Consider the following 26022-nt stretch of genomic DNA (forward strand, 5'->3'; position numbering starts at 1 on the left):
GCAGCGGAGCAACGGCTTAAAAGAGGGAGACAGACAAAGAGAGAGGAAGAGAAGAGAGTCGCGGAGATAAAACCCGGCGAATGTACCGACTTCATTTAATAGGGATTACAGGCTGATCTGATGCACTTTGCAGGACCCTTCGCTCCGTCATATGGCTCTATATTTAATTATTCGCTGCCTCTAAGAGGTCCTCCTCCGAGCTCGCTGCAATAATCCAGATTCATGTTGGAACTGACACCAGATGGGGGTGTGGGGGGGGCTGAACTCACGTTTGCTGAAGCGCGGCGGGTTGTCGTTGACGTCGGACAGCGTGATGCTGACCGTGGTGGTTCCCGAGAGGCCGCCCATCTGGCCCGCCATGTCCTTGGCCTGGATCACCACCTGGTAGTTCTCCTTGACCTCCCGGTCCATGCCGGGCAGCGCCGTCTTGATCAGGCCTGGGGGGAAACACACAAACACCAACACTTTAGGGTTTCATCGCTTCTCTTTTTGGATCTGGAGGAAGAATATTTAGACTCCACAGAGACCGAGCGCTCACATTTGTATTCATATTTATCCGCTCGTTGCACTAAAGCTGCTCTTTTCCCCATTTTCCTCTTCAGTCTTGATGACTGAAAGCTTTTCCAGAGGTGTGCTCAGCACAAGAGCACCCCGCAACCTCGTTCACCCGCCGGCCCACTTTACCAGCTTTTACTTGCTCGTGTGGGAGCAGCAAATCTGGGTGAATACCAATTTTTACTTTTTAATTATGAATATTTTCTATTCAATTACATAAATCAACAACCTCCGTATTAGTAATCTGAATATTCAGCTAAGTTATGAGGGCCGTTCTGGCACCGTGGCGAGTGCTGGCTACCGGTTAAATTGGCTTGATTGTCACAAATGGAAAGAAGTTTGTATAAAAACCTGAACAATATGACTGTGAAACCATCAACCAACTCCTCTTACTGGATCGAGGTAAACGCCAAACTAATCAACACACCGGGTCCAATGTGGCGACCATGAGATCCAGGTATACAGTATATGGAATAGATTTTAAAATGTTATTACCGTATTTTCTGGACTATAAGCCGCACCTGTATATAAGTCGCATCCGCTCTATTTAAAAAAAAAAAGATATGCAAGCCGCAAATATTTATGTTGTTAGATTAGACATTTACTACATGTACAGAACCATTCTGAACTGTAAATGATGTACATGTTTGTACCTAAATAGATCCTTTCCTAACAGTGTCTTTTAACACGGCAGCAACTTTGCTGATTAAAACGGGACAGAACCAACAGAAAATAACCGGTATTTATTTATCTATTTATCTGTTTGAAATCTGCTGGATCGCTGCAATTCGCAGAAACAACTGGATTCCAGGCACCGAAACGTGGATTTGTAGTTCCCATTTTGTAACAGGTAATGTTGGATTTTTGTGTAGCTAACGTTAAACGGTCAAATCATAAAGTTCGGTGTCCTCATCACTTTAATTTCGCCAACAAATCCTGCCTTGAAGTCGGACCAAGCGTCAAGACTTTTGTAAGCCTTCAAGCTTTGCTTTGTGTATTTCCCCGGCGTAGAAATGAAGTACATATAAATACCAGGAAACTGGATTCGTGGCCAAATATTAATGTCCATGGACCACTGGTTCTTGGGGTAACTGTACAGGTCACTGTCAAGTCCAACTGCCTTTAATTTAAGCTGATAATCGGCTGTTATCCCGTCTTCTCCACAGTTTCCCCTACTGGTGGTCAGCTGCTACTGGTCGCCCCCAAAACACGACACCAAAGGTGACAGAGCCTTTGCGACGGCTTCACTTGAGGTTCTTAAATCAGCTTTAAAAACACACTTTTTCTCCATGCTTTTGTTTAGTTTTAGTAGATTTTGGCAACATTTTATTTCAAACTTATTCTAATTTTTAATTATTTTACTCTTATGCTTTTTTTTTATTGTATTCTTGTTTTTTGTACTCATCTTATTCTATTTATTTTAGATATATATGCTTTTTATTCAGCTATTTTTAACTGTACAACACTTTGCTCAACCTTGGTTGTTTTAAACTGCTATGAATAAAGATTTCTTTCCTGATCAGCAGATCTGAAGCCCAAACTGGGAAGATGATTTTCAGACAAAACGAGACAAAATGAGTCCTAAACGGGTCAGAAATGATTAAAATGATGCTTCTGTGTGATCCGATCAAGTATTTGCCGGTAAGGAGGGTTCTAGGCGTGCAGATCGAATTATATTTACACCTTCACGTGCATCTGACCTTTACCCCTGGAGATGCGGATGCTAATTTTATTTCTTTCAAGGATACATTTGATCAAATTATTTAACTGGATTGAATTATAAAAAGGTGGAACGGCCAAATCCTCCTCAGATAAAACGACTTTTATAAATGAACATTTTGGTATTTGGACCAAAATGTCAAAAGAATTTAAACAATAGAAAAGGACCTTTTCAAAAACACAGTTAAGGAGTCTGAACCGCGCTGACGCTGTTGTCTGTGTGACGCACAAATGGTTTTATTCATTTCTATTTCTATTCAATAATCATATTTCAAGGACTGATGATTGATAACGTGATGTGAACTTGGTATTCCCTCTTAGATCCTCACATCTGTTGATCCTCCGGCAGCTGAAGCACACTTCACCATCCCAGAGAAACACTTCACATTAATTACTGGCCCGAAAATGAACCGTTTGCTCCTTCAAATGAAATTAAAACAGACATATTAACACATTTAAACAAAAAACAAAAAAAACTACTCCATGTTGCTTTAAATTTCACTTTTAAATCAAAATACCTGAGATTTCAAGCTCCGAGTCACAGCAGGGATTTGTGAACGAGAGGGTTTGATGTTTCTGGGTTTTATAACTTTATAATAAAAACACGAGGAAAGTTAATATGAGCAGAGGAATAATTACATGGGAACGATCACAATAACTCTAATAATGGGGCCCCTGCCGATCCTGATCAAGACTCGTGAGGGAATCCTCAATTATCGCACTTCAGTCTTGAATATTTTCAGATCTTCTTGTTTGAATGAAGTGTCGTTGAGTATTTGGGGGTTTCAGACGTGTCTCTTTTGTCAAACGCTTCCTGAGACCTGGACAGTAAATGAGGACCTCAACAAAGGAGAACGAGTTGTTCGTACAGTAGAAAACCCAAATTAAAACCGAACTGTTTTCATACTGAATATTTATAAAAGTTAAAGTATGTGTGATAGAGGCCAGGACCGACTTCAGCTCTGCATAAAGACCAGAAAAGTCTCTCTTATTGGAAAAATGGAGCAACCAATCAGTGGCTGGATGTGCTCAGGAGAAGCATTTTATGTTTTTTATTTCTGCTATCGGGACATTTCCACAAGTGGGCAGGTAACGTAGCGCGATGAACAGTGTGGAGGGTTTCAGAGCAGGATGAGAGAATATACAGTTTATGAAAGCTGTGCAAAGTCTGGCTTATTTTGTAAACATTTACATATCAAGACAGAGCCTGAGGCCAACATGCACCATCAAAACTCAGTGTGCGATACAACAATCTTGTTCTTTAAGTTCCTCTCTGAAGGTCTAATACTGGAAACAGACCAATAAGAGTCTCGCCGTGTCTTGGTGTCGCCGTCGTGGAAGGATGGGTGGGGGGAGTCATTTTTAGTGAGGTGTTCTGAAGTCCTGCAGGTAAAAATTCTGGACCATTACTTCCTGCAGCACCTGTTCCTCCAGTTAACCTCCATCAGGAACCTTCCTAGGTGACAACCCGGACCACGAGCCCACCACACCTGAACAAAGGTTAAAACGAGGAGCTTCGGGGAGGTCCGAGGCTGCCGGGCCCCGATCTGCTGCGGCAGCACGGGTTTGGATGTTTGAAATGAGCACGTTTGGACCCATTCAGATGGAATAAGGTAACATCATGGCATCATGGGTAATCACCTTGAACTAAGGTGGCCGTGTTTCACCTAGGCCTGGGCGATAAACCGAAAATGTACCAACGTCAATTTTCCCATGTCGGTAAAGTCAGTGTTTTGATAAAAAAAAAAGAAAATAAACGTATTTTTGTCTATTTTGACTGTGTGCTGATGAAGAGGGCGTGTCTGTAATCACGTGACTCCACCCATCCAGTCTGAATGAGTAGGGAAACCCAAGAAAATGGCTGATGGTTCAAACAAAGAAGCGGCTGACATAACAGGGCTGTCTAGTGAGAGACTTGTACATTTCAACAAGTTCACTCACTCTCACGCCACACTTGGCCTTTCTCATGCTGAGAAATTAACTTCACATATTATTGTCTGGAGGTACCGACCAATCAGCCAATCTGAAAATAGATATTTTTGTTGCTGGCTAAGATTATCGTACATTTGTCGTTATCGGATTTGTACGGGAGAAAATGATTATGAAAAAAAAAGTACAGTAGGACAAATTGTGACGCGTGTATTTCCCTGCTCTTCTGATGCTCCTGCATCCTGACTCGCTCTATAGCGTGTTTTTCTTCTAAAGCCCGCGGTGCAGGTGTGTTTTTTCCAGAGAAGAACATATTCATGGGTCGTTTTTTTTCTGAGCAAAAAGATTCTTACAAACCGACATATTTGAGAACTGTAATGAACGATTCATCAAAGGCTCCCGTTCCTGAGCTGCTTGCTGAAGTTCATTGGCCGTTCTCAGCATTGTTGCTAAGCAACCAACTTTATTGACACAGGAAGTGAAGAAGCGGGGAGACTGTTTAGCCAATCAGAATGCAGAACACGATGCACAATGCTAATCCGTGAAGCAGCGAGACGTGAAAGGTGAACTGTGTTATAGCGCGGGATTACTGTTTTGATTTTAGTTCATATCCCCGCCCTAGTTTCACCCCAGGGCTGCCTAATCTGACATTTGCTCATTTCTCTAAATAACTTGCGGTTTAGCATCGTTTGGTCACACATTCGTCGTACTATCCCCGCTTCCCACACTCACGTGAACAAGATGAAAACTACACTTCAGATATTTGCTGTAATCCTGTGACTGAGAGCACAAAGTGTTATTTGGGTCATTGTGCATCAGCAATGATTAAACCAACAACACCTTTTCAATAAAAGGTCGCCGCTCCAGCTCTGTAGGGGGCGGCGGCGCTGCGTCTCGCCGGTGAGAGGAATGAAAACGCCGACTTCCACAAGCATCCCACTTCAGTTACTTCCTCTTTGGTATTAAGACTCCCTTCATGTTGGGCCTTTAATGCCCCCTGCAGCTATTTACCTCTCAGCACGTCAGATCTGACGCCCGGCACCGGCTGGCAGCGCCGTCACGAGTCCCATCACAGTCCGTCTTAAGTCCTGTCGGCCCGCTCCACGTTTTAATTCGGAGCGTCGCGGGAGAGAGGCAGGTGGGAGCAGGGATGCAGACAGATGTGGAGCAAATAAATTTCACCCTGAATGAAAGCGTTGCGGCTCGGAGAGACGATTCACCGCAAATCAGACAATGCAGATGAAGGAGAAGCTGACGTGGTGCATCACTCAGGCTCAGAGCAGGCGGCCCACGCTGCTCACAACCGGGGAAATATTACACGTAGTCACCCCTCCTCTGGGTAATTTATCTCGTGGGCAACACACTGTTAAGACAACAGCGACCGTTTAGGATCTGCGAGAGATAAGGGACACATCGCTGCCCTGAGAAAATCACCCGAAACAATCCCCCGGCCTACCTTTGTTATAGCTTAATGACTACAATGCACACACAAGAGGAGGAGTGGATAAACAAATCCTGCTTATAACGTGATGTCCAGGCATGTCTCTGTGTAAGAGGGGATGTCAGCTTACATACCACATGTGGGATAAACCATATTACTGTTAATCCGCTTGCTAATCTGCAAATGGCTTTTTTCCCTCTTTTGTTTGAGCTAAAAAAAAAAAAAAGAGAGAATAAGGATGGGATGTGTTCCAAAGCTCACATTAATGATTAAAAGTAGATTTTCAGGGTTTGTGATTCGCCATCGACTCTAGTCCAAATCCCCCGTCCATCCGTCCGTCCGTCCGCCCCGCCAGCCCGTTACGTTAGGCAGGTGTTTCAGGCCTCGCCGCCTTCATTTCCTCCCGCAGACGCAGGGCGGGCGGGTTAAGCTGTAGGTCAGCTACGTAGGCGGAACGGAGCAACCACTGCAGCATTGTTAAAGCGGGAGGATGCGAGCGCTAAATACTGCAAGGTGCATGCCGGTCTATGCCGAGGTCATCGGGGATCAGGAGCTGCTTTCTCTCTTCACACATTTTTATTCCTGCATTAGACTCACATTAGGTGAAAATGAAGCGAGCGGCCTGCCCTCGGCTCAGATCGCTGCTCAGCAGCTACAGACATCGCAGGTGATGCAACACACGGGTGGAACGCTCAAGTCTTTTCTGCCTTCCTGCACTTACCGTGTGAAAGTCTGAGCTCCCCATTCAGATTGGAGCTGATTTTTCTCTCTGATAGATATAATCCAGATATAAACAGACATATTAACTTTAAAAAAGATCAAACTTTCCTGGTCTTCACATATCAAGATTGTATCAAAATTGTATCTAAAATAGTAGTAATCAGGACTGGGGATCGATTCAAATGTCAAGAATCGATTTGATTCCAATTCTTAAGATTCAGAATGTATTATCAAGATTTGATTCGATCCGATTCGATTCCGATATTGATTTGGGTTAGTGTTATTAAAACTGTTTTTTGAGCTGTTGCATGAATTATATGACTGTAGTTATGCAACATATTACTACTAGTATTATATTGAGGTTCAACAGCAAGTATTGGCAGCTAATGATGCTGTAAGGACCAATCACCTCCCAGAATGCTGATATAATTTATTTCAGAAACATCATGTGGGTCAGAATTACCAAACAGATCCAGCGCAGCAAACAGAGACGGATTAAATCAGTTTTATTTTTTCCATTTTTGGACTTTTTCGGTTTAAAATTTTTGAGAATTTGGTTTTTAGCATTTTATGCAAATGTAACCCCAAAACAGTATATAAAGTAATGAAATATAGACAATTTATGCAATTATAAGTGAAAACTTTAATGTTTTCATTCCTTTAAACATATTCAAATGTAAAAACATGGCACTAGTTATTCTCGTGTCCAACAAAACATTCTTTTTTGGGCATAAACAAAAAAATACTAAAAGTTGTAATGTAATGATGAAAAAAATCTTTCATTTCCTCTTTAGGCATACGTACAGAAGAGTATTAGGGCCACTTAAAAAAAATAAAAATAATTCTGAGAAAAAAGTCAGAATTCTGACTTTAATCTCAGAATTCTGAGAAAAAAGTCAGAATTCTGAGAAAAAAGTCAGAATTCTGACTTTAATCTCAGAATTCTGAGGAAAAAAGTCAGAATTCTGAGAAAAATCAGAATTCTGAGAAAAAAGTCAGAATTCTGAGAAAAAAGTCAGTATTCTAGGCCACTAAAAAAAAGAATAATAATTCTGAGAAAAAAGTCAGAATTCTGAGAAAAAAGTCAGAATTCTGACTTTAATCTCAGAATTCTGAGAAAAAAGTCAGAATCCATCCATTATCTATACCCGCTTTATCCCTTGCGGGGTCACGGGGGTCTGCTGGAGTCTATCCCAGCTCATTTCAGGTGAGAGGCAGGGGTTACACCCTGGACAGGTCACCAGTCCATCACAGGGCCACATATAAACACACAAACCATGCTCACAACCACACTCACGCTTACACCTACGGGCAATTTAGAATCACCAATTAACCTAGCGTGCATGTTTTTGGACTGTGGGAGGAAGCCGGAGTACCCGGAGAGAACTCACGCAAGCACGGGGAGAACATGCAAACTCTTTTTTTAAAGTCAGAATTCTGACTTTTTTCTCAGAATTCTGACTTTTTTCTCAGAATTCTGACTTTTTTCTCAGAATTCTGACGTTTTTCTCAGAATTCTGACTTTTTTCTCAGAATTCTGACTTTTTTCTCAGAATTCTGACTTTTTTCTCAGAATTCTTTTTTTTTTTTTTTAAGTGGCCCAGAATTCTGACTTTTTTCTCAGAATTCTGAGATTAAAGTCAGAATTCTGACTTTTTTCTCAGAATTCTTTTTATTTTTTTTAAGTGGCCCTAATACTCTTCCGTAGGGATGTAATGGAATACAACCCTTAAATTGTTGAAACCAGCCAGAACCAAACAACAAAAAATATTCTATTTTACACACTCAGAACTAACTCAGAACCTACTAACTAAAACTGACTTCCTTGCTAAGTACTGCTTTTCTTAATTTATTTTTGAATCTAGCTGCATTGTTTATCATGGTTAAATGTGGTGGAAGCTTATTCCAATATGTTACTGCTCTATACATTGTAGCCTCTGTAGTGCATCGGTTCTTGGTAGAGGAGAGTAAAGTGAACACCAGAAGCAGATCTGGTTGCCTAGCCATGTTGAATATTGATGGGTTTTAGATGTGATAACAAATTGATAGGTTTACTACGATGAGTGAGTGAGTGAGTGAGTGAGTGAGTTAGTGAGTGAGATTTTTTTTCATTGTGCACTTTAAGAAAAAAGTCAAAATGTCGAGAAAAAAGTTGAAATGGCGAGAATAATGTTGAAATACAATTTCAAGAATAAAGTCTAAATTTTGTGAATAAAGTCGAAATTTCGCCTTTTCTCTCCACATTTCGACTTTTTTCTCGAAATTGAACTTCAACATTATTCTCGACATTTCGACTTTTTCTCGACATTTGAACTTTTTTTCTCAACATTTCGATTTTTTTCTCGACATTTCAACTTTTTGTATTATTTTTAATTTTTTTATTTTTCTCCTGCCTGGCCCTAATACTCTTCCGTACATCCCAGATAATTTTTGTTTAGATTTAGTTATGTTTTAATTGTAAGGATTGTATTTTATTGTTTTATGTGTGCAATGTTGGACCCCAGGAAGAATAGTATTCACTGCAGTGAGGACTAATGGGGATCTGTAATAAATAAATAAATAAATAAATAAAATGTTGGTTTATAACAATAATTAAAGTTTTTTGCAGACAATGCAGCTGTGCAAGATAGCAGGGGCTGCAGCAGGGGCTGTCTTTGGCGCTTGTTTGTGATATTAATCCGGAGGACCCCTGCAGATCGACAGACAGATTTCCCAACAAACACAGCGATCACAGAAACATGTTAATCCCAAACGAATGCACAGCCCAATCCCAACTGGAGACGGGAGTCTTTTTTTCTCCCATCTGGCAGCTTCATCTGCCTTTTTTCCAGCAGACTTACGGTGGCTGTGGCGGATATGAGGATGTTTGAGGAGAACATCTTTAATCAGGTGTGACACAAAGGCTGGTCTGAGGGCTCAAAGCTTCCTCCATCAAAGCCCCAGCTATAATTACTGCTCTGTTTCCTGATACGACGTTCACCTGATCAATCAGCTACATTACTTTCAGGTTTCCACCCGTCAAACTGAGACCTGATGTCTAAAATATGCCATCTACTTTCAGTCCAATATGACAACAGGTGTAGTAGGACTCCCTCTCCTGATACTTGGACATCCACCAGTACCGCTGGCGTGTGGAGGAGACCGAAGGCATCATCAAAACATTATCATATAGATGGAAATGTCCCAAATTGTGGTAATAAAATACAGTGGAAAGAAACATAATAATGTGGTTTCTTCCACCAGGCTGTGAGTTCGTTCCCATCAGCGCTGCGAGTGTTGAGCGGGCGCTTCAGTAGAGACGCCAGGAGTTATAACTGTCTATTATTGTGTCAAATTAACATAGAAAGATGTTAATTTGTCCATTCCAGGGGGTTCACATACTTTTCTTTCCTTCCCAACTGTGGTAACATCTGGTAAACTGGTAGACCTTGGTGTTCATCCACCGGCTCGTCCCTGTTAGAGGTGAGTTAGTATCATACACCCATCGTGAAACCTCTTTTTGGGGACAAAATTATATGAATATGTAGATTTTTTTATCTACTTTTAACCCTTTTACGACCGGCTGGAGCGCCAGCGCTCCCGTTTGCATATTGATTTTCAAAATGTACAATTACAACCAAATAAAACAGAGCAATGATTCTTTTTGCATGTTAAACAGGAAGAGTTTCACTTACATATCCTGCATTTAGTGTCCCAGAGTTTTAATCCATTAAATCGTTTAGAAAAAAAATCCCATAAGAATCCAGTAAACGCACATGGAAATCTTCATAATTGACATCGCGGGTTATTTATAGATCCGGTACGTGTTCACAGCACGTCCTGCACATACATCATCACGTGTCATCAGGTTGTATTTTTTGACATTTTTCCCGCGAAAAGGGAGGTTTGAATTTGCGCTCTTGTTTGTGCTTTTTATCAGAGATTTTTCACAAAAGATTACTCAGTGACAACCCACACACACACGCACTACACACTCACTATACAAACCCACACACACACGTATTATGGATCCACCAAAGTCCGTGCGCGCAAATCAGTTTTACCGTGAGCGAAGTTTTGGAGCTGATTTCAGCGCCCGATGAAGACACAATATCTAAACGTGATATAAAATTACATATCTGAAAAACAGACATTTTGGGATTCATTCCAAATACATTTCCTGTGGTCTGAAAGGCTTCTGTGTTACTTTTTCCCGTTGACAATTTTGAGGGATCTAGCTATGTGATTTCTGTATTTAGAAAAATATGTGTAAAAAATGTTTTACCCACAAAATATGTGTAAAGTTTGTTGTTAATCACTTCATTTTTCACATGTTGCAGATTCTACAATTGGTTGCATACTACATACTAGAGGGCTGCATTGGGATTGTGTCCCGCCGGGTTCCGCGGGACCCAACGCAAATCTTGCGGGATCGGGCGGTTTGAATTTTGCTGCGGGCGGGAGCGGGCGGACAAAAAAAACACTGCGGGATCGGGATGTAGTCTAGCAACCAGATGGAAATCAATGACATGGAAAACAACCTCAAACAAGGTCTTTACAAAACAAAGACAAAGCAAGGCCAGTCAGATATTTGGAGAAACTGCATTTAGTGTCTGTGGGCGCATGTTGGAAGAGAGACGCACGGGACCGCAGTCGTTCAGCAGCATTCTCTTCCTCCACAGCAATGTAATGGCCAAGCGATTCATTTGTTAAATTACAGTAATTCGTCTCATTCATTAACATTGTTTATTTTATGTTATTTATTAGTGTTATTTGAGCCACTCACAACCTACTGTCGTTGCTATATCCACAATCACATAATTGATGCGTGCGCAATGGGTGAGTTTTGCGGGAGCGGGCGGGAGCGGATGTAAACACTGCGGGAGCGGAACACACTAGTTGCGGGTGCGGGCGGTAATGGTCAGAAATGCAGCGGGAATGGGCGGGAGAGGGATGAAGAAAACAGTCCCGCGCAGGGCTCTACTACATACTGTGTAGTACATCTTGGCACAATGAGTTATAGGATGTAGTATAGTATGCAGTTTCAAAGGATAACATTTTTGTCTCTGTAGGGTTTTATCTGCTTTTTTTTTTCAGAAAAAAGCATTGATTTTTGTTGTAGACTGGTATTGCTACTTTACATTTTCTCATGAGTAAGGATTGCCTAATAAGGAGTTTACCATACTGGGTTTAGTCTGTTAAGTCCACATTAGGAATGGGCGATATTTTACCGTTCACGATTTACCGTCAAAAAAATTCCCCACGGTAAGAATTTGTCATCTCGCGATAAAAACGATAAATTCCCGTTGACGTTTTTGTGTAAAGCCGATTTATGGTTCTGTGTTAAATCCACGCACAACGTACGTGAAGGAAGGAAGGAAGGAAGGAAGGAAGGAAGGAAGGAAGGAAGGAAGGAAGGAAGGAAGGAAGGAAGGAAGGAAGGAAGGAAGGAAGGAAGGAAAGGGAGGAAGGAAAGGGGAGAAAGAAGGGAAAAAAGAAGGAAGGAAGGAAGGAAAGGGGAGAAGGGAGGGAGGGAGGGAGGGAGGGAGGAAGGAAGGAAGGAAGGAAGGATGGAAGGAAGGAAGGAAGGAAGGAAGGAAGGAAGGAAGGAAGGAAGGAAGGAAGGAAGGAAGGAAGGAAGGAAGGAAGGAAGGAAGGAAGGAAGGAAGGAAGGAAAGGGGAGAAGGAAGGAAGGAAGGAAGGAAGGAAGGAAGGAAGGAAGGAAGGAAGGAAAGGGGAGAAGGAAGGAAGGAAGGAAAGGGGAGAAGGAAGGAAGGAAGGAAGGAAGGAAGGAAGGAAGGAAGGAAGGAAGGAAGGAAGGAAGGAAGGAAGGAAGGAAGGAAGGAAGGAAGGAAGGAAGGAAGGAAGGAAGGAAGGAAGGAAGGAAATGAGCCTGAAAGAAAGAAAGAAAGAAAGAAAGAAAGAAAGAAAGAAAGAAAGAAAGAAAGAAAGAAAGAAAGAAAGAAAGAAAGAAAGAAAGAAAGAAAGAAAGAAGGATAAATTCCCGTTGATGACGTTTTTGTGTAACAAACATGGTGGATCTGAGAGCGAGATAGATTTATAGTTACAAAGATGGAGTTGAATTGGTATTTTTTTTATCGTCATTTTTATCGTTATCGGGATAAATGCCAGAAATTATCGTGATACATTTTTTAGTCCATACCGCCCATCCCTAGTCCACATAGGCAATCAGTTAGGGTACCATCTCTGAGTATAGTTAGTAAATCAGATTTATCCTGGCGGGGATCCATAATTAATGGGAAAAAAGTCATTATGTATCAAAACAAATGTGGTTTTCTAATCTGTTATAGTTTCTTTTTATCTACTTTCATCAGTGTCCTGGTGGTAACCTATACGTTAGGTTGGCAATAACAAAGAACTCAGGAAAAAGTTTCACTTATCTCTAGTTCACATTGACATTTTTTTGGTAGTTATTAGCACTTTTTAGCAATTTATTTAGTTAGTATGGACTTGGACAAGCCACTATGCTTATATGGGTTGTTTTGTATATAGTATAGCATGCTTAGTTTGTTCTACGGTAGGTCATGCAGGGTTGACTGACCAGTTTCCGGGTCCACGGAGAAGTACGGCTGGCCCTGCAGGATGCTGTACACCACCTTGGCGCTGTTCCCGTACGTGGCGTCGTCCGCATCTGTCGCCGTCACCTGAATCACCGAGGTGCCTGGAAGAGGGAGATTCATGACAATGATTTAGATCGATTCCTCAGCAACGCTGAAAAATGACTCTGCGGATAATTGGATGAGTTGATGCACCTTCTGATGAGGTGTCGGCTCCTCTTCTAATCACGGCCCCTGCAGAACGTGACTGATCCTTTCTGCCCCTTCGCGTTACCCAGAGCAATCTTTATCCCGCGGCCACTTATAAGCCGGCGAGTGATTGATCCTCACAGGAAATCGATAAGTCCTGATGTATTTTTCTAAATACATCTCTCTAAGTATGCATGTTAGCGCATCGCAGACATCTGGAGCCCACGAGGGGGGGGTTGGGATCAGTTTTACTCTACTGGAGAGGCTGCAGCCCCGTCTCAGAGGAGCACAGGAAGAGCAAAGCGATGCCTCCCGAACGGCGGCTCGCGGGCCGAGTGTTGCCTCATTACGTGCAGAGCAGAATTAATTGAGTAGAAATATTTAATGGAAAAGTGGTATAAATATAGAATTGCGCCGTAGAAGGGGTTAACGACCTCCTGCGACTCCTCTAATCTGATGTCAGTCGAGATCGGCGAGAGGAGAGCCTTCCCCCCCTCCTCTGAAAATCAATGTCATCCGTATGGATGAAGGATGTTGAAGAGAAAAAGTGAAGCGCCGCAGAGCAGATGGAGCGAGACTACAGCCGCCTGACTCGGCGTGAGTGACAGTTCAGGAGGATCCCCGAGAAAGTTCACCCAACCTTGATGGCTAATACCTTTAACGAGGGAATTAGACTCAAAGAGGCTTTTCTGACGTGGCAACTCTCACAAAGTATCACTGATCCACATCAGCCGCCTCGTCGCTGATTTTTAAGCTTTACAGCGAAAGAAAAAGAAGAATTTTTCTGACAAGTCAGGAGTAATCGCCGCTTTTCTTTCCCTTTTTCTTTTTTTTTTTTGTTCGTGTGCGCAGGGTGGAAGAAATGACCCCCGTCTGTAATCATTCAGTTGTCAGAGGAGGAGAGCGTCAAGGATGTCCAGACGAGCGCTGTCAGAGCTAAATGTCAAAGTTTATGTCGCATTTAAAGGAGCAGTGTCTCAGCGCAGTCACTCGTGAACGCATGCTCTGCCAGGCGGTGACATCACACCTCGGCTGTTGCCATGGGCACCTCCGCCGCCCTCCGATAAGTGCTGGACCGCTCCCTCGCTCTGAACCGTTCAACCAAGTGACAACTCAGTCACATGTCTTGTCCTGCAACGTCCCCATGAAGCACTGCGGCGGCCCACATGATGCTGTCGTGCAGCGATCGATTAGGAGCCTTTTTTTATATTGTTTATCTATATTCATGAGGCCACCGTGTTCTTCCAGAGTAAGCGCTCGGGCCAAAGTGCAAGGAGAATTAAAGTTTAATTTGGTGCTGAATGAGGGGAAAGAAAAAAAAAAAAGAAAAAAAAAAAAAACGCATCCCGGCTGCAGTGCAGAAATAGAATCACGATTATTCACTGTGATGACACAGCCGACGACGCCGGTAATCCGGCTGAATGCGGTTCTAATAAACTGTATTTAAAAGATTATCTGCAGCAGAGCTGTGACCGGCACACAAACACTCGTCTGCTTCTCAAACAGCTCCCCATTCTTCATTTAATTAGTCAGGTTTCTCTTTGTTGCCATGACATCATTATGACGATTGATGAATCACCATCTGTGAAAGTGTTGGGGATCGGTGTTTAAAGGGAGACGTACCGATGTCGGACATCTCCGGCACCTGGGCCATGTACGGGTCCTTGGTGAAGCGCGGCTCGTTGTCGTTGATGTCGTGGATCTTGATGATGAACTCGGACTCGCCCTCCAGCGCAATGTTGGTGAAGCGGTTGACGGCCTTGGCGTGGAGGATGTAGAAGGCCTTCTCCTCCCGGTCCAGCCGCTTGGTGGCGTGGATGTCCCCGGAGTTCTCGTCGATCCTGAACAGGGTCCCCGCGCCGTCCCCGGTGAGGACGTACTTGATGCTGCCATCTCCTCGGTCCCCGTCCGAGTGGAGCTGCCCGGAAAATGGGAACAAAACACCAGATCAATTAGTTTTATTTTGATAACTGACTTCATACAGTTTTAAATTCCATTTTCCTAAAATAAGGCCTTTAAATGTCTCTAAAAAGTTTTCGCACACTTTGAAAAGGAAAAGTTTATTTCATCGTTTTGAGGAGAAATACTGGCTTGCTTGACAACGCCTCAGTCAGTGTTGCCAGGTTGGGCGGGTTTCCACCCAATTGGGCAGGTTGATAAAATTATTAACAAAGTTTCCATTATGGCGAGAAAAGTAGAAACTTACACAATAAACTCACTGATATTTTAATTGTAGTCTTTCTTTGGAGCCTGAACTTTTTGGCTATTTGTGAAGCTTCATTTGCTTATGACTTGAAATGTATTACGCATTTGATAATCTACGGTTTTATCATAGGGAATGTATGATTTGAGCTGGTTTTTCATTATTTCAGCAGGTTTTACATTGTTTGGGCTGGAACCTGTCAGATCTGGCAACCTTGACCTCAGCGCTGGATTTCTTAGTCAGTGAAGTCTTGAGACGAGGCAAGCAGATATGGGTAAATTTGGGTTCAAAGTGTGTGACTGTCTCTCTGGCCTTAAATTTTGTTTGAAAATAGTATTAAAAAGTCTTAAATTTAACTCGGTCCAACCTATAGACACCCTGTTCATAAAACAGTTGTGACAAGTACCCGTTCCATTAATACGTGCAAACACAGTAAAAAGATATCTGATCGTAGCATTTGTTTTCAAGAAAAGGAAATTAAAAAAAAAATCAATACTAAGTACCCCCGTTTCTGCTTCTGTAGAGTTTAAAAGGTTAAGTCCCAGACAAATTAACATTTGTTAACTATCACCAATCCGCAGACGTTTTGTCGGTTGGGAGCATTCAGGTGTGTGTTACCCCAATGCCAAAGAGGAAACATAAGCAGTGGCCTTAGAGAAATAAGTCTTGCTTTTAAATCAAAAACCCATTTCCAGTCACTCTGGAGTTTTAACGTTCTCAAGTGGGAAAGATTATTAGCAACTGGAAAGCTTTCAAGACAGTAGCTAATCTTCCAAGGAAGGGCCCGTGCCAGGAAATTCACCCCAAGGTCAAACTGTGCACGGCTCATAAACACCAACCAAAAGCCTAAACACTCTATATCACAGCCTACAGGCCTGCGTGAGCATGTTAGGAATTAAAGCCCATGACGACACAATTAAAGGAAAACTGAACAATTTTGGCTTGTTTGGGAGGAGGGATCCTCGTCCGTCTTAAAGGCACATGGAGGCTTGAAAAACTGCATCCGAAGAAAGAAGGAGACGTCTAGAAGGACATCCTCTGGATGAACATCATCTTAAAAGTTTCCAACATCACAGAGCCGTGAGCTGTGCGGTTTGATTGACAGGTGATCTCTGGGAAGCCGAGAGCAGAGACTCATCCCCGCGACGAACACTTTGTACCCGAGTTGTCAACAGAATCCCATTTCAGAGACGTCACAGCTTTCCAAACAGTGTTTACAGCCGTGATCTGACCAATCTGGGCCTCGGCAAATGAGCGCTGGCAGCTTAAATAAGTGTGTTTGCAGTCATTTAATAAGTCCGTATCATCTCCTGTAAAGCCTCCCCGTCACTGCGGCTCTCCGTGAAACCCACGTTTCAGACGTTGCTGGTATTGTTATGTGCGTGCCGTCACACTCGGGGCCGCGGTGGCATTTCCACGGGGCCGTGAAACAGAACGCCGGTGGGTCGAAGGCTGTGAAGAACCAGCGCGAGGGGAGCGCACGTCAGCCGCCTGCCAATCCCGGATGCCAGGAGACCCCGAGAGTCCACCCGTCTCTGGAGCTCCTCTCAGCCTCCTGTTTTATTCATTCCTCCATTTATTTATTTATTTATTTACTCCTCTCCTGCATGAACAGCTTAGCATGCTCTGACATTTTAATTCCACCGCCAAATCCCCCAAACATATTTATCTCTGAGAACTCATCAGGAGCTTGTCCACTCTTGCCCCGACTCATAATGACCAAGTACATGGTCGTAATTGCGGCGGGGGGGAAGGGTTACATGTTTGCAGACATGTCGAGTATAAACCGAGCTGCATCCGAATGTTTGCCTCCGTAAGTGGAGGAGGTAATTCTGTTGTTGACACTTCGTTAACTCGAGTGAAGTCGCTGGATTCAGCCCCCCCCCCCCAGATCTCCCGGCACCACCACCCCGCCGTGTTTAGCATCAGCTGCTGTCGTGCCTGCAAAGGTTGTTGGCTCCGCCGGTGGACAGACCGGGGGGGGATATTGTGCTCTGCGGCTGGGTCACGTGGGAGCGCACTGCAAAGTCTCCCCGTCTCGTCATATATTAAAAAGCTTTTCATCCCAGGTGCTCGGCAGCTTCGCTAATTCGCACAGTTTTATCAGGCTGGCGCATGTGAGACCAACAGCTTTTTGGATTTGCATCTTTAACACAGTTTTGTTCATCTGCTGTTCTCATCCCCGTTTCCGTGTAGCAGAATTTTAGTTTATTCAGATAAAGATCTTGAGTGTTTTATTCATCCACATAAATTCTGGTCAAAACAACCGCTTTTTTTCTTTTTTTGTTTGTTTCCAAATTGAAGCTGAATATTATTTTTTTAGTGTTCTTCTTTACAGCATGTGCTTTCAAACGGAGACTCCGTTGGCTGATAACGCTCCACTTCAACATGATTATCTTTCTCCCACTGCTTTAGCTGCAATGTCCTTTACTATGATTGTCTATCAAGCCGCCTATCTCCGCCAGCACGACCATTCACTTAATAACAGTCGAGTCCACTCCTCGGGGCTGAGATGTGAGGCAGACAGTGTGACATGCACTGTGTCGACTTCATTTCTATGGAAACAGAGAGATCTCGTGGCTCTGAAGAGTCCTTCCCCGGCCTCATGAAGGATATTACGAGGCGGTTCAGAGTATCGAGCTCCAGTACCCGCCGCGGTGACCCGGCCCTCCCAGCTGCCCACCTCGCTGGTGAGAAAAATTTACTGCCGCCCTTCCACTCAAGTAAAGAGGGTGGGGGGGGGGGTTAAAAAATAAAAAAAAAAACGGAAATCAATGTGGCTGCTCAACGTGCATTCACAATGGCCCTTTGATCAATTTATATCGAAAATACAATTAATCTACGGTGGGGGGAGAAAAGAAAGCCACATGTGCATCCAGTACGGTCACCAAGAAGCCCTGGCACGTCAATAGCTAGCCTTTTCTCCTCTGCCCTCCTACCAAATCGTAAAAAAAGGCAGCGAGCATGACGCTATATCTATTCATTCTGGGACTTTTTGGTCCGCCCAAGAAAAGAAGAAACAACAGAGAGAGCTTGCTGTCTCATAATGTTACGCCGTGTGAGAAAGAATCCTTATTTTCAAAACTTTTTATGATTGTTTTGTTTGCTGAGAAGATTATGTCTCTGTGTCAAACTAAGTTAAGTTTAACAGACACCTAAGCTTAGTAAAGCTAAGCGTCGGGTTACCTTAGTTTAGATAAGTTTCGGTTGTGTCCGAAATCACCCAACCCCCGATATAGACTCCTCGGTCACCGGAGTAACCGGGGTCTATATCATCTATATTTGGGAGGAAGTGCCCAAAGATTGGTTCTCTTGACTTGTGTTGTTGTTGAGTGTTGTTTTTGTCAGCTCTTTGTTGCTAATGTAGAGATCACTGGCTGTACACTGTCTGTCATGATGCATTGTGGGATATATTGAGTGCACTACTGTATAGCGGCTGTAGCCTAACAAACATTTGTCCACTCCTCCACGTAGTGCACTAAACAGGGAGGTGATAGTGGACATACCTTTGAGCTAAGATCTACGGAAGAGTATTAGGGCCACTTAAAAAAAATAAAAAGAATTCTGAGAAAAAAGTCAGAATTCTGAGAAAAAAGTCTGAATTCTGACTTTAATCTCAGAATTCTGATTTTAATTTTTTTTTTTTTTGGGGCAGCACGGTGGCTTAGTGGTTAGCACTGTTGCCTCACAGCAAGAAGGTCCCCGGTTCGACTCCCAGGCCCGGCAGGGGCCTTTCTGTGTGGAGTTTGGCTCCAGGCTCCAGCAGACCCCCGTTACCCCGCAAGGGATAAAGCGGGTATAGATAATGGATGGATTTTGACTTTTTTCTCAGAATTCTGAGATTAAAGTCAGAATTCAGACTTTTTTCTCAGAATTATTATTTTTTTTTTTTAGTGGCCTAGAATTCTGACTTTTTTCTCAGAATTCTGCCTTTTTTCTCAGAATTATTATTTTTTTTTTTTAGTGGCCTAGAATTCTGACTTTTTTCTCAGAATTATTTTTATTTTTTTTAAGTGGCCCTAATACTCTTCCGTAAAGATCAGTTAAGACATGATAATGTTTCTCTTCTGCAGCATTTTCTAAGAATAGATTACATTTCGTCCGTGTTTCATTTAGTTTGCTTAGTTTAGCTGGTCAGCTTAGTAGTGCTAACCTCAGATGGTTAGATTATTCAAACATAGCACTGCAGACTTTGCAATAGAGCTTGATACCCAGCTCACTGACATCCCGATACCATACGATTCCGATACACTAGGTTCCAAGTCGATACGATTCGATACAATTCGATATCGATATTCTAGTTACAATACTAATTTTGCTTTGGCAATGGAAGGGATTCTCAAAAAAACTAGAGGGAACAATGCCCAGGACTGACTTAGATGGGTGATAAAATGGGGAAAAAATCGGGATAAAAAAAAAATCACAAGTAAATAAATAAATCCAAGTATCGATAATCGTTCCTACACTTGTATATCGATAAAATATAGATAGGCTATATCGATATTTTTAACCCACCCCTACTTTGCAATGTGTCATTCCTGATGATGGAAAGTCCTACCGATCGCTACGAGAGCCGGAGCATCCCTCTCTATTTTCCACGAAGCTTTTGAAAACCCATCTCCTCTGCGCACCACTGCGAAAAGGTACTTTCCCAAACTTCCATCTGCCTCCTCCATTCCTACTGCCGTCTTCTCTAACTGCACCTGTCAAGCTTTCTCGTCTTTACTGCCCTCTACTTCTTTCCTTTTTCACCATAATGTTACCAATGCTATCAACAAAGGCAAGTTTTTTATTGAGAGATCCGATTCCATGACGGTAATCGTTGTTTCGTTTGCGTATGAACAGAATAAAAATGCTGCAAAACATTAAAAGTCCACAAACGGGGACATCTGCTTATTGTTGACCGTTAGCCGGCATGCTGGTGTGAGGTCAATTCACCCTCCCTGGTCCACGTGGAGCATTTGGCACCTCAGGCGCCACATTAATGTAGCTTGCCTACTTTTCACTCTGTAAGTTGCTTCAAATGAAGTCCCTTTAATGAAATTTTACATTATAAATTTGAATTGCAAAAATATCCTTCCATACAAATAGCAAACAACATTTTAAAATAAGATGCTACGGTACATAAGTAGCGATAATGTTCATCAGAAAAGGTTGTGTTTAAATATGCCAGTTACATGTTAGTCAGTTAAATTTAGCTAATTTGCAAAGATTTCTCAAAGTTAAAAATTCTTGTTTAATTTTTGACCCAGTAAATCATTCAATCAATCAAAAATGTATCCATTCATGGTTTTGAGGTTATGCATACCATTTAAAAACAAAAAATAAAACACAAATACATAATCATTACTGGAGCTTCTCTAAATCACGCAAACAGAATACTTTAATAGTAAGAATACCGCCTGTTGAATAAAAAAACATTGTGTTTATCTCTGTTGTGCCGAGAGCACTCTCCCCCAAATTTTCCTTCAAACAGGATAGAAAATGTGTATTTACTGTGCCATTCATACCATCAGCCAGCCTGAAGTGGGCTGAGAAGTGAAGCAGTATTCATCGGACATCTGCCGGCGAGAACTTATAAGGAACTCATCTTTGTTTGTGAAATTAATCAGCTCTGAGTGCAGCAAATGTTGGTGCAGACTTGATCTGGCCACCATTTGTGCTTCACTTGAGTCCGGCCAAAAAGATGGCACTGGAGACAGGCTGCTTAGGGCAAATAGCCAGTTAGCCTTTAAGGCCTTGTGTCCTGCCCTGTCGAGAACTGGCTGCCTTCTATGTAGCCAGATGGTAGCCTCAGACTGTGCACAAAAATAGCCCATGAAATGACCGTTGATGTGTAAACTTAAGATGTGCAGTAGCAAATACAAAGGCGATGGGCTGAAATGTCAGTTCATGAAGATTCATCTCTTGTGGACACCTGACGTTCTTCCTGTTGCATATTATTTTACTTGTCAGCATCTGAAAGTCATTTGTCTTCAATAAACCACACGGTTGCAGCTAATAATGAAGTAGCATTGTCATAATATAAAAACATGTGCTCCTAATGAAAGAAAAACAATATTAAAAAAGTGTACACAAAATAAATTAGAGTGTTTTTCTCTGCAGTTACACAGTATACTAGAGACATTGGAGGTTTTTAAGGCAATAAAAAAGTAGAGACTAGTTTCAATTTCCTATCACTATGTACATTAGCATGCCAGATAGTTTATTATCCAAACCATCTTGGAATCCCTCGATAGTAACTTTCAAGAAAATGTAAAACTTACAATTCATACCATCTCTTTTTATCAAAGTCACCAGCAAATATCAGCCAATCACATGAACTAAACCTTGCCAGTTTTGCTCGGTCCTCAGTGTGACTTCACCCACACCAGGAACACATTGTACACATTGCACATTGTATGATCTCAGATCTTCAAGTGATTGTAAATACATCTGCTTTCAGCTATTCTCCCTCGGTGCCTAAAAACAGCTGTCGGTAAGCCAGAAGAACAGTCTAGAAAGTTCTCTGATGGACCCTTTTCTTTAGTAAGATCATAGAAAAAGACCTCCTGACACTAAATTACTGTTTCTTTGTCTTTCAGTCAGGTTTCCAGCTACACCACAGCACTGAAACAGTTCTAGTCAATGTCCCCAATGGCATCCACTCCGATATGGATAGTGATGACATTTCAGTCTCAGTCTTACTGGATCTCAGTGCTTTATTTGACATCTTGCCACACCGGTCGAAAAACTGAGTGGGACTTTCTGGTACAGCACTTACCTGGTTGGAGTCCTGTTTTAACGACAGGGACTACTTTGTGTCTTTAGGTAACTACAAATCTGAGCTAACAAAAAACGGTGTGTGGAGTTCCCCAATGTTCCATATTGGGACCTTTGTTGTAAAAAATATATATACTCCTAAATATATATAAAAATATAAAAAATATATTAATGAACAAAATATGTTACCATAACTATGCAGATGACACGCTTATCTATATAACTACCTAATCAGGAGACAATATCAATGCATTGATCAAATGCATTGATCAAATTAGAGATGTGTCAGAATGTTCTTTAGTTAAAAGAAGACAAAGGAGAATTAATAGTAATTGGAGGCAAGGAAGAAGGATTACAAGTCAGCACCAAGAGCCAAGCGAGAATTCTGGGAGTTGTTCTGGACTCAGATCAGAATTTTAACAGCCACATTAAGACAGTAGTAAAGTCAGGCTATCATCACCTTAAGAATATATCAAGGATTAAAGGACTGATGTCGCAGTAGGACTTAGAAATGTCCTCTCTTTTATTTTCAGTAGACTGGACTACTGTAACGCTGTTCTCACGGGTATGGACCAGGAAATGAGAGATGTACTTTGGCCCTAGAAAAAAAAACCATCACTGCTTTTCTGGAGGTCTGAAGAAGATTGAATGCTGTTGATAGATGATTAATTAATCTCACCTTGGCAAAGCCAGCAGGCATCAGAAACAGTAGTAGGCAGGTGACAGCATGGAAATAATTACAGGTGCTGTGGAGATGTTGGTGTATGACACTCAGACATCCCTTCGCCTCTGCGACAGATGTTTGCCGGATTTCACGACCACAGAAACTCATCACTTCCCTTCTTTCCACAAAGCGGAATTGATGTCGCCTCCTCCCAGCGCACAAGCAGCAACTTATCGCCTAATCAACCAACAATGCCAACGTGTGCTCTGGGTCGCCACTGGAGACCACAGGGGTTGCCACGGCGCGGGTACGGCCAGGACTGTACCATATTGCAAACTCCTTGCATCTCTGCCAAGGTGAGCAGCTGGTAATGGGAAAGCACGAACACGAGATAAAAAAAAGAGGAAAAAAAATCACCTCCACCCCCCCGTAAACAAACACACAAATGTTTCCACCTTTCCACTCAGCTGCCGTGAGACACACAAGTCCTTCCCCCCGGGGTGGCTAAACCGTTGAGTCACACAAGACTGGGAAGTAGCTCACGTCTGCGTTCATCAACCTTCCTCCTCTTTCCTCTGCGTTCTGGCCCATTACTGGAGGCTGGCGTTCACATGCACGCTGCTGTTTGTTAGTAAGCATCGCTCACTTGCTAGAGACGATGCTGAGGAGTCTACCCACCAGACCCAGAACCACTGGGGCCTATCAGAGGCTGTAAATACTTTATGAGATATGATAGTGCAGCACAAACACTCCTCAACCACAGGCCATTAACCATTTTCAGTGGATATGTGCCCTTTGGTAAAGTAAGAAATAATGAAATAAACAAACACTCGCTTCCCCCAGTGACAGCGCGGGCCCTCGGAGGTCTGCGTGCAGCTCGACTGCTAATGAGAGGCAGTGTGCAATTCCTCTCCTGCAGGAAAAAAATCATTTGCCAATGCAAGCAATATCAGTAAGAATAGACGCCAACCAGCTTCTTTTATTCCCTTTTTGACGCGAATCGGTTCACTTAATTCCTTCCCGTTCCAGCTGCTCTCCCTGTGATTGTTGGGAAAAGATTTTAACTTCATCTGTTAGCGATTCACAACTCAATAAAACAAAACAAAAGCAAAAAAAAAGAGAAAAGATCGCAAATAACTGGAGACAGGATGATGTGATTCAAGTGCAGTTTCATCATTCTGTCTTTACTGCGGGTCAAGAGCTGCTCCCTTGTTTGTAATAACCTGTCATTGTGTTATTTCCAATCCATTTTTTCACCGCTAACAAAAGTGGTTTTGTTCCATGCATGGTACTACAGTTGCCAGGATGCCACTTGGAGTGACAAAAGACGTCTCTTTTGTGCATCTCACGGTTTTCTTTTCTTCTAGGCTTCGTGAAAAACCCGGCCTCCACCTGAGGACACAGATGCTCCGAGCCATGTGTTCAGCTCGACAGCCATCCCTTCCCTTCAGGGCCTCGTTCATCACTCCAGCTTTATTTAGCAATTAACAAACAGTAATTGCAACCAGATAAGATCTACGTACTGCAGTTGTTCGTGACAACTGGCTAGCAAGCCGACAGTGAGGGAAAAGCAGCCAGATGTACGTACTTGGGTGAAATAAGCGCTCAGAGTCTTGATTAAGTGTGCTGCTCGGGGGTTGATGCTTTAATGGCGTCTTCAGGAGACAGGCTCTCAGGTCCTGCCCTCTGGCTCTCTAAGTGTACACCACACTCAAATAATCCATTCTTCTTTCGCTATTAGCCCTTTTACAAGTTGAAAGAACCAGTGGCGCATCAATCACTGCTCTCTAAAGGCAAACTGGTTTGATCGTGCTCCATATTTACATTTGATCTTCACTCGCTCTCACTTTCTTTCATTCTTTTTTCTTCTCCTTAACTTTTTATTTTTTGTTCTTCCACAATGAGAGCCATAATCCTTTTTGTCCAGGGCTGAAAGTCAACCCTCACTCAGCGAGGACGTATGTTGCAGAATCTCATTTGGTTGGATGACTCTATCCTCCGTGGATACATGACAGGAATGCAAAGCACTTTCCCCATTCAAGCGCTCGCACAAAACAGCCTTTCTTCCCTTGCTCAGTCTTCCTGACCTTGCCACAACGCTTCACAATCTCCTCAATTACAGTACGTTGGGAGAGGAGACCGATGCCTTGACTTCCGCTCGGCTGCATGTGGAGCAAGCATTATGCGGTCCAATCTTCTTGTACATCGTCCCAATGTTATCTGGGTCAACATTCTATTTTCATTTTGTTAAACAAAAGATACCTTCGGAGGAAGTCGTATTTCACTTCGGGGCTCCGAGGCGCTTTGACGTGAGTGGAATGGACATGGTGCAAGCTGCCGCGGAGCTGACAGTCAGCATGTCATGTCGACTATCGGGAGATGAGATGATCTTCATATTCTCAGAGACAGAAAGATAAAATGATGCAGGCGTGTGCAAAGTTAGTACCCTCTCTTTTAATCCTTTGGGATTTCATGCAAAAGGGTCTAATAAAAATGATCTGATCCTGGCAGGTTTCACAGACTTTACATAATATTTAAAAGAAAAACAATTAAGTGGGCAATACTAAGTACCGCAATTCCTCAACAGTCTGTAGATCCGGCCTCTGTGTGATGGTGTTATCAGTCTTTTAGGTCTTTATGGATGAATTATGGTTGATTCTTCTCACAACATTGATTCAGTTCAGTGTGGTTTTTGAATATTTGTTTATCCACAGCTTTCTGGAGGTCCAGCCACAGCATTTCAGTTGGGTTGAGGTATGGATTTTCCTCAAGCCATTACAAAACCTTCAGTTATTTCTCCACCTTCATGATGGAAACTTGGTGGTTTAGAGTTTGGTTGTTGGAAAGATATATATAATTCCATATAATTGTTAGTAATATCACAAGGGGGGTTATAGATGTTTTTTTTTGTTTAATATTTCAAATGAAATAATAATATTTCATATAATAGCGCAAAAACTCCCTCAAAAACATGATAAACATTGTCCAACCCTTCAAATAAGTTAAAAAGAGCAATGACTCATCTGAGAAGGAAAAATAAAATAGAGCTACAGCAAAAGTAAATGCTCAAAAGCTTCAATTTCCTTCTTTGATTAGTGCTATCTTTTTATCATCCAATCAGTGAATGAAGTTCTTCTGGGAAAGGTTTTGATCGGACTTTGGGGTAAATTTATTAGGGCTTTTACTCCAACTAAATACGCCATACGAGCGCCCTGATCTTAGACACTTAAATCCTATGAAATGAATGACTTTTTATTTCTTTTCAATTTTGTGTTTAATAAAT

At 42.4% G+C, this 26022-nt stretch overlaps 1 protein-coding gene across 1 annotated transcript in view; it reads right to left on the minus strand.

The window, feature by feature from the left end:
• LOC133423524 (cadherin-6-like) overlaps positions 1–26022 on the minus strand; it is a 99727-nt gene that overhangs the window by 36709 nt on the left and 36996 nt on the right. The window contains exons 3-5 of the mRNA XM_061713723.1: positions 14734–15028; positions 12906–13025; positions 270–437 (exon numbers count right to left, since the gene is read on the minus strand). Coding sequence (XP_061569707.1) covers positions 270–437; positions 12906–13025; positions 14734–15028 — 583 coding nt within the window. The remainder of the gene's footprint in view (positions 1–269; positions 438–12905; positions 13026–14733; positions 15029–26022) is intronic.

Source organism: Cololabis saira, chromosome 22 (assembly GCF_033807715.1).
Source record: "Cololabis saira isolate AMF1-May2022 chromosome 22, fColSai1.1, whole genome shotgun sequence".
In the NCBI taxonomy this organism is placed as follows: Eukaryota; Metazoa; Chordata; class Actinopteri; order Beloniformes; family Belonidae; genus Cololabis; species Cololabis saira.